At 44.6% G+C, this 9,568-nt stretch overlaps 1 protein-coding gene across 1 annotated transcript; it reads left to right on the top strand.

Moving 5' to 3' along the window:
• The first annotated feature begins 4,103 nt into the window (after window positions 1-4,103).
• On the top strand, window positions 4,104-9,276 carry LOC129672173 (zinc finger protein 709-like). The gene is made up of 4 exons (XM_055601472.1): window positions 4,104-4,193; window positions 5,232-5,358; window positions 5,541-5,601; window positions 6,531-9,276. The coding sequence occupies exons 1-4, from the start codon at window positions 4,191-4,193 to the stop codon at window positions 8,242-8,244; spliced, it is 1,905 nt and encodes a 634-aa protein (XP_055457447.1). The 5' UTR covers window positions 4,104-4,190; the 3' UTR covers window positions 8,245-9,276.
• Window positions 9,277-9,568: the final 292 nt, after the last annotated feature.

Below are 9,568 nucleotides of genomic sequence, written 5' to 3'. Positions count from 1 at the left end.
GGGGGCAGACAGGTGACTCTCCCAGGCTCACTAGCCAATTTATGATCTCCTGCCTCAAGAATAAGGTGAATGGGGTTGGAGAGTTGGCTCAGTGGGTGAGAGCACTTTCTGGTCCTATAGAAAATCCGGGTTCAGTTCCCAGCACTCACGTGGCTCACAACCATCTGTAACTCCGGTTCCAGCTCTGGTGCCCTCTTTTTGTCTTTGTGGGCACCTGACATGCACATGATATACAGGCAAACATGAAGGCAAAACACAAAAATAAATATGGAGTTGAAACAGGAGAATCGCCACAAACCTGAAGCCAGCCTAGGCTGTAGTGTGAGATCCTATCTCCAGACAAACAGCCCCACCCTCATGGAAGCATACTATCAAGAAACCCTGGGAGAAAGCCCTCAAAACCCATGGGTACCTTGGGCTAGAGAGATGGCTCAGTGGTTAAGAGCACTTGTTGATCTTCCAGAGGGACATGGGTTCAATTCCCACCATCCACATGGCAATTCATCCATAAACCTAGCTCCAGGAGATGCAGTGCCTTCTTCTGACCTTCATGGGCACCAGTCACACTTTATATACATGTGAGCAAATACTCATACACATAAAATAAAAACAAATCTTTTTGTTTGCTTGCTTTGATTTTTGAGACAAGGTTTCTCTGTGTAGTCCTGGCTGTCCAGGAACTTATTCTGTAGACCAGGCTGGCCTTGAACTCAGAGACCCACCTGCCCCTGCCTCTTGAGTGCTGGGATTAAAGGTGTACATCACTATGGCATAGCTAAAATAAATAATTTTTTAAAAAATGTATTTATACCCAGGCCCATAAGCTGTAGAAAACCCTGTCTCAGCCTCCTCCAAGTGCTAGAATTGTAGGTGTGCACTACTGTGCTTGCTTCTTTTGTATATTTGCAGTATCTCTGTGGTTTATCGGGTGTATCTGAAAGCATTTCAAATAAAACTAAACTTTTCTCAAATTCCTTATATACAAAACTAGGGATGTAGCGAAGTGATTTGGTAGTGCACATTCTAGCAACTACTATGCATGAAGGCCTTTGTTCAAAGCCGGGTACTAAAACCAGTCTTTATACTCACAGTGAGAGTAAAGTATAAAACACTTCTGTGTTTTTATGTCTTCAAGGGAGTCCAGTCAAAGAAGGTCTCTGTCTCCCTCCCTCTCCTTCCCTGCCTTCCCCCTTTCCTCCCTCCTTGACCCCCTCTCTAGCATTCACAGGCTCGGTTTCCAGTAATTACTGTTATGAAGTTGAAAATCAATAAATCAGCAGCTCACAACTGATTGTAACTCCAGTTCCAGGAAATCCAACACCCTCTTCTGATCTCTATGTATATCTGGCTTCCTTCCAGTATAAAACCTTGAGATACCTACTTTGATAGCTTTCTTTGCTCACTTCCTCTCTCTACTCCTCCCCTGGAGGGCAGGAAGTCCAGCCCTATCCTCCCCCTGCTCAGTCACTGGCTGTTAATCTTCTTTATTGACATATCAGGAAACAATTGGGGAGCAATGTTTACACAACATTGAGACGGGAGAGTCTCAGAGCAAGAACTGCAACTGTTACACCCAGTTCTCGAGCCCCCAAATGACTCCATTGCAAAACACACGAGGTTCTTTTTATTACAAGCTCGAGCCCGGGTGGCTGCCCTTTACAAAGACATTTGGGCAAGCGACCCCTGGCTCTGGGAGATCAAGGTTTTTAAAGGAACAAAAGTGCCAGTGGGGTAGTACAAGCCTTGGCGTTACAGGATTGGGTAAGAGGAACAAAACCCAAGCGGGGTGGTCTCTAGGGAAGCTGACCTTTAAAATGATTGCTCTATTTTTAGGTGCCAAGACTGATAATTGTCGGTCCTAGCTACCTGAGAGACATCTGACCTCTAGTTCTTAGGGGCCATGTGACTCCAGTCATACCCAGAGGTTTATCTGGGTGGGGACTGCTGCTGGCCCATTATCTGAAAGGAGTGTGGTCTTGGGATTCTGCCCTAGCCTCTGGGCTAGCCCTCTGCTCTGAAAGGAATGTGGGACTCTGCCCTAGCCTCTGGGCTAGAGCTCTGCTCTGAAAGGAATGTGGGACTCTGCCCTAGCCTCTGGGCTAGCCCTCTGCTCTGAAAGGAATGCGGTCTTGTGATTCTGCCCCAGCCCCAGGAATTAACTCTAACCTTTCACAACCAGATGTGAGGGCACAGAAATCAGCATTTGAATTTTCACACAGTGTACAGAACGTTGTGCCTACACAACTGTGAGCTCACATATCCTGAGTGAACTTGGTGTGTTTATCCACAAATATGCACATGGTATGTGTCTGCTAGAGACGGAGCATCCCGGGGGTTCCCGGTGCTTTGCCCTTCATATGGCTGGTCCTGTCTGCAGATGCCAGGGCTATTGCTCTGCTTCTTGGACTTGTCTACTTTCAGAAGGTGAGCCCATTGGCTCGTAAATGAGCATGATCACTGACATAGTTGAAAATGTAATCCAGGGGGCTGAGCACTGGCTGCTCTTCCAGAGGATCCAGGTTCAATTCCCAGCACCCACATAGCAGCTCTCAACTGTCTGTAACTCCAGTTCCAGAGGATATGACATCTTCACAGAGACAAACACCAATATGTATGTATGTATGATAAAACACCAATGAATATGAAATTCAAAAAATTAAGGAAAAAAAAGTGATCCATTAAATGGGATAAGTGTCTTGCAAAATTAAGCTATTATTTGATCATTTTCTCTAGTTACAAGAAAGTGGTCACTAGCCAGGTGCAGTGGCATACATCTATAATCTCAGCACTCTGGGAGGCAGAGGCAGGTGAATCTCTGTGAATTTGAAGGTAGGCTGATCCACAAAGTGAGTTCAGGACAGCCAAGGCTACACAGAGAAACCCTGTCTCGAAAAACCAAAAAAAAAAAAAAAAAAAAAAAAAAAAAAAAAAAAAAAAAAAAAAAAGAAAGAAAGACAAGAAAGAACAACAAAGTCGCTGGTTACTGGCAAGAACGACTTCACATTTACCAGGAGGCACAAGCCATCTTGGTTGAGCATGCCTGGCTGTTCCAACTGCAGGTGAAGGTGAGCGGTGCTGGCTGGTGCTAACAGGTGTTCCCTATTTTCACTAAACTGAGAGGAAAGGCAAACAAGAATAAAATATTATGAGAAAAAAAAAAAACCTCTTAATATATATAACAGTCTGGCTCAAAACTGCGAGGTTTATTTATTCGAACAGTTTTATCTGATTAAAGAATTCAGGGACTTACAAGGGATTCGCATGTATATTTAATTCCAAGGGATCCAATGCCCTCTGGCTTCTGAGGGTACCTGTATTCATGTGGTCCACATCAAATCACACAGACCCTTAAAAAGTCACACAGGCGCGCGCGCGCACACACATATATGTGTAAATAAAAAATAGCAAGTCTTTAAGGCATGAAGTCTTTAGGAACAAAGCAGTACAGGTTAAGTCTTGCTTAGGTTTGCAAATCAAGCAAGGTTAGGGCTGCATATGAACACTGCTAACTGGCGTCTCAGGGTTTTTCAAAAACTAGTCTTTATTTTAATTTACTTACTAGCTAAGAATCGTAGCCTGGCTAGCTCATTCGGTACAGCTGGGGGCTTTCTCTTTCCGTTTCTGTTCGGACAGGGTCTCTGTTAGGCCCAAAGCCAGCCCGTAAATTCAGGCAGTCTGGGCCCTGCCCAGGCCGGAGTCCTACCGGGTGGACAGAAGGGCTGCCAGCAGGTCAACAACAGCCTAAAATACACCTTTCCTCAGAAACCTTGCGAAGCGAGTACGGCAACGGGACATCTGGTTGGCGGGCTGTCCTCACTTGCCTCTTGCTTGGGACAAGCAAGCTTAACCCAGACGGTGAGAGTGAAATCCCCTGCGCCCACTCCCGTCCCTTCATTCGAGGCAGGTGCGACGCGCACACGCTCGGGCCGCACAACAAACTCTCCCGAACGCGCAAAGACGCCTACTGGACGGCAAACACCTGCCGGGCCGCTCGGAGGGCGTGCTGGCGCTCAGCTGTCAGTCAGGGAAAGGGGCGTGCCCGAGCCCGCTGTCCAATCAGAGACGTCTGCGTAAGGGAGTGGGCGTGCCGGTTCCGAGGCGTGGAGGGCGAAGCGGCCGTCGGCTGTACTTCAGTGAAGTTCGCTCCGGGTCTCAGCTCCGGAGGCGGGAGCCTGGCGGGACACCGGGAAATGGTGAGTGGGGCCGGCTGGCCGAGGACGGGAGGGGCCGCTGTACCCAAAGCAGCGGGACTCGAAGAGAGCTGGCCTCTGCTTCAGTCTCGGAGTCTGCGCGAGTGACCGTCGTTGGCTCGGCCAGGTTCGGAGCCCCTCGGCTCTGCTCGGTTCTGTCCGGCGGTGCTCGGCTCCTCCCGGCTCTGCGCGGCTCGGCTCTGCCCGGCTCTCCCTCTTAGCGTCTCGGCTTGGCTTCCACCGGCTCCATGTTGTGACTCCGGGCTCGGGTGCGGGGTCCAGAGGATTCCCAGTCCCCGAGCGACAGGGATTCATTTCCCTTTTAAGTTTTCCCAATTTGTGGGCGCCACGACTCCGTGTTCTTCCCCAGCTCTTCTGAAACCCCCAGGTTTCCAGATGCTGATTTTTCTCTCCATTTTACTACATCTCTGTCAACTCACCAATGGTGCATTCCAACCAGAGGCAGTGTCTTAATATCTAAAAATAAGTGAGATGCCCCCCCCCCTTTTTTTTCTTTTCCAAATTTTTGACTCGTTGAAATTATTTATTTACTGTTAAGGTTGGGGAGGTGTAAGTGCTGGAGCTCAGGAGGGAAAGGCTTCCCCTACAGAAGTGTTAACAGCTCTGCTCTGGCTGCGACGGGGGAAGGTTTCTCCAGTGCAAGTCTAATAGTTCTGCTCCTGGAAGGGATGGTTTTCCTGTGGAAAGTGTCACAGCTCTGCTCACATAGGTGTCCTGGCATTCGGGAGCCAACGAATACCACAGAGTCAAAGCACACAGCAAACCTCACACAAGAGATTTACCGGGAGGGAAGAGCCCAGAAGGGTGTCTGCCCCTGCCCTGGTGAAAAGCGGCAGGGAAATAACTTTCAAGTATTCATGTTGTTACATTTATGAGCAGCTGGTATGGGCAGGTTTTGTAGGTATGGACCATGGTATGGAGTTATGTTTGGAGGACACAGAATCATGTGAATTTTTTCATGAGGTGAGTGTTGTCACTTTCACCATTCTTTTTTACATTTAAATACATGGGCTGTTTTAGGACTCAGTGGCTTTTGAAGATGTCGCTGTGAGCTTCAGCCATGAGGAGTGGGCTCTGCTGGATCCTTCTCAGAAAAAACTGTACAGAGATGTAATGCAAGAAACCTTCATTAATTTGGCTTTTGTTGGTAAGAATAAAGTTATCCTTCAGCCTAGTTAATTATTACTGAACAAATGTCTCTTACTCATTGATGAGATTTCAGTATTCAGAGTGTGGAACAGGAGGAATATTTTGGTAAGAAAGTATGCTAGATTATTATGGCTCATCATGGGCTTATAACATTTTCTGTCATTTGTTTTTTCCTTTTAGGGGAAAATTGGGGAAATCAGAGCATTAGGGATCATTGCAGACCCCTGGGAAGAAATATAAGGTGAGTTGTACTCATCAAAGAAACTGGAGTTTCATGATGGAGTCTTGGCATATATTATTAATTATTGTTTTATTACATAAAATGAATATATTTTAAATAAAATGTATATTGCATATTTTAGAAAAATTTCTTGAGACTCTTTTAAAAAGATTTTATTTTTGATGCTGGAGTGATGACTGAGTGGTTAAAGATACTTGCTGCTCTTGTGAAGGACCTGGGTTTGGTTCTCAGTACTGAAGTCAGGTGGTCCACAAACTTCAGTAACTCCAGCTTCAGCAGATGTGATGCCCACTTCTGGCTTCCATGGATACTGTGCCCACACAGTACATATGAATAAGCACACACATAATTAAATTTTTATATTTATTTTAAATTATTTGTGTATGGTTTTGTGCACATTAGTGCATTGCTTGAGGATTGCCAGAGAGGATGTTTGGTTACCTGGAGTTACGGGCTATTGTGTGTTGTCCAGTGTGCGTAGGAACCAAACTTAGATGCTCTGGAAGAATAGAAGTGCCCTTAACCACTGCACACACTCTCTAGCCTCCACGATGATTTATGTGTCTGTGTGAGCATGTATACATGAATGTACGTGCCTCAGAAGCCAGAGAACTTTCCAAAATGACACAGCTGTGCACTAGTCAAAGAGTAACTCACCATAAAACAGTGTTAAGAAACTGCACATCAGCCAGGCCTGGTGGCACATGCCTGCAATCCCAGCACTTTGAGAGTCAGAGGCAGGCAGATCTCTGTGAGTTTGAGTCCAGCCTGTTCTACAAAGTGAGTCTGGGACAGCCAAGGTTATACAGAGAAACCCTGTCTTGAAAAACAACAAAAAAGTCTACTCTATCAATATTTATGACATCCTTAATCAATGATTATAAAACTGTTAGTAAAGAAACCACTAATACAATTCTCACTCTTCACAGAGCTCACATAGAACAGAAACCCTGTCAATGGAAAGGTCCATGTAGGGAAGCCTTCACCCAGATTTCGGTTCTTAAACAGGAGAAGACCGTTCCTCCTGGAGCAAAACCATGGGAATGCCAAGTGTGCAGAAAAGTTTACATGCATCGGTCTTCTCTTAAAAGGCACATGAAATATCATACTGAGCACAGATGTGGAGAGAAGCCATATAAATGTCAGGAATGTGGGAAAGCATTCAGCTTTCAGAATTCATTTCGAATACATAAAAGGACTCACGCTGGAGAGAAACCCTATACATGTAAGCACTGTGGAAAGACTTTCAGTTGGCCCAGTTCTGTTCAGATTCATGAAAGAACGCACACCGGAGAGAAGCCCTATACGTGTAAGGAATGTGGCAAAGCTTTCATTTATCATACCACCTACCAAAGACACAGGAGGATGCACGCAGGTGAAAAGCCCTATAAATGTGAAGAGTGTGGGAAAACTTTCATTCATCCCAGTTCATTTCGAAACCATGAGCGAATTCACTCTGGAGAAAAACCCTATGAGTGTAAACACTGTGGAAAGGCTTTCCAGTATTACCAAACTTTTCAGATACATGAAAGGACTCACACTGGAGAAAAACCTTATCAGTGTAAGCAGTGTGGAAAAGCTCTCAGTTGTCCTACTTCTTTTCGCGGTCATGAAAGAATTCACACTGGAGAAAAGCCATATCAATGCAGAAAATGTGGCAAAGCCTTTAGTTTTTCCAGTTCCTTTCGAAAACATGAAAGAGTTCATACTGGAGAAAGGACTTATAATTGTGAGAAATGTAGAAAAACATTCATTTCTCTTCCAAACTTTCGAAGACACATGCTAATGCACATTGGAATTGGGCCTTATAAATGTAAAGAATGTGGGAAAGCCTTCGATTGTCCCAGCTCATTTCAAATTCATGAGAGAAGACACGCTGGAGAGAAGCCACATGAGTGTAAGCAGTGTGGGAAGGCCTTCAGTTTCCTCAGCTCTTTTCGCATGCACGAAAGGACTCACACTGGGGAGAAACCCCATCAGTGTAAACAGTGTGGGAAAGCCTTCAGCTGTTCCAGTTCTGTTCGAATACACGAAAGGACACACACAGGAGAGAAGCCCTATGAGTGTAAACACTGTGGGAAGGCTTTTAATTGTTCTAGTTCTCTTCAGATCCATGAGCGGATTCACACTGGAGAGAAACCCTATGAGTGTAAGCAGTGTGGTAAGGCCTTTAGTTTTTCCAGCTCTTTTCGCATGCACGAGAGGACTCATACTGGGGAGAAACCCTATGAGTGTAAGCAGTGTGGTAAGGCCTTTAGCTTTTCCAGCTCTTTTCGCATGCACCAGAGGACCCATACTGGGGAGAAGCCTTATGAATGTAAGCAGTGTGGGAAAGCCTTCAGTTCTTCCAGTTCTTTTAGAATGCACGAGAGGACTCACACTGGGGAGAAGCCTTACAAATGTAAGCAGTGTGGGAAAGCCTTCAGTTGTTCCAGCTCGATTCGTATACATGAAAGAACACACACTGGTGAAAAACCATATGAATGTAAACAGTGTGGTAAGGCCTTCATTTGTTCTAGTTCTCTTCGAATGCATGAAAGAACTCACACAGGAGAGAAGCCCTATGCATGTCAGCAGTGTGGTAAAGCATTCAGGTGCTCTCGCTCCTTCAGAATACATGAAAGAACTCATAATGGACAGTGAGCCTTTAAATGTAGTCATGAGGTAAAACCTTCAGTTCTCCCATTATGCCTTTGAAGATATGAACAGATTCTTAGAGAAACATTGTGAACAAAATTAAAATTTGGAAAACCTTTAGTTCTCTAGTTGTGAATCCCAGAAAGAAAATCCTGGGACTGTAAGTGATGGGAAAGCCTTCAGTGGCCATGCAACTTAATGAGGCCACATAAACATATACAGGAAAAAAATACTCCTGTACGTTAAGTAATTTGTAAAGCCCTCAGTTGCTCAGTTATCTGGAAACTACAAACTTACAAAGAGCAGCTTAATGAATGCAGACATGGTGGGGAAATCAAGTCTATATCCTCACAAACATGAAGAGGTTTACTGCATAGAGCCTTATATAAGTGAAAAATAATGGTTAATTTCCCACTTTATTGAATGCTTAGTGATACTTGCGTGAGAAATTGTGAACTTGTGAAGACAACCCGTAGAAAGAATTGGGTAGAAAATATTGGGAAGTTTCATGCAAGTTAGTTTATGTATATTCTAGAAAAGTTATAAAATGACAGAAATGGAATTTTTTTTTTTGTCACTCATTCTTAAAAGTCTGTGGACTATGGATTTCTGTTATTTTTGCGTGTGAACATTGAGGTTATATAATTCTGAAAGTCATTAAGCAATAGTACATTGCCGGGAGCCAAGGCCAGCTAGTGGAAAGTTACAGACAGCTGCAGCAAGGTCGTGGGTGAGAGATTTATGTTTCTGGAACCTATGAGACATCTGTTCGTCAGGCTAAACATTTTGAGAACTTAGCTGACATTCTTGTATCTCTTCTTGTGGTGTTCTGCATCATCATTAATCACCCTGTTATGTTTTGTAAACTATATTGCTGATACATTTTCCCTTCCTGCCTTCTCCCTATAAAGTTGTGTGAAAAATTTCAAATAAACAAGAGCAAGATCAGACTATAGACTTGCTCTCCTTTGCGTCTCTTTCCCACCCTCCTTAGGAACCCGTTGAACTCCCGCTGGATGGGGCAATACAGGGATTTAATGAGTAGTGGGTTCTTTGTTTGTTTGTTTTGAAACAGGCTTTCTCTGTAGCCCTGGCTGGCCAGGAGCTCACTCTGTAGACCAGATTGGCCTCAAACTCAGAGATCCACCTGCCTCTGCCTCTGCTGGGATTAAAGGCATGCACCACCATGCTTGGCTTTATAAGTAGTGATTTTATTTAACTTGTTACTGCTTTTTCTTTTCCTTTTTGATGTCTATTGGAGTCATCAGTGAAGGGAAGTATATTGCTAATATGAACAATTCATATTTGGATTATTGTTTTAAACTTTTTA

Source organism: Psammomys obesus, unplaced genomic scaffold (genome assembly GCF_907164565.1).
Source record: "Psammomys obesus unplaced genomic scaffold, mPsaObe1.curated_primary_1811, whole genome shotgun sequence".
Lineage (NCBI taxonomy): Eukaryota > Metazoa > Chordata > Mammalia > Rodentia > Muridae > Psammomys > Psammomys obesus.
This window is presented reverse-complemented; position numbering and strand designations above follow the sequence as displayed.

Excerpts from the sequence above, each read along its gene's own strand:
- LOC129672173 (XM_055601472.1), top strand. Across the intron at positions 5,359-5,540 it reads CATTAATTTGGCTTTTGTTG|GGGAAAATTGGGGAAATCAG; the intron begins GTAAGAATAAAG and ends TTTTCCTTTTAG. Across the intron at positions 5,602-6,530 it reads CCCCTGGGAAGAAATATAAG|AGCTCACATAGAACAGAAAC; the intron begins GTGAGTTGTACT and ends CACTCTTCACAG.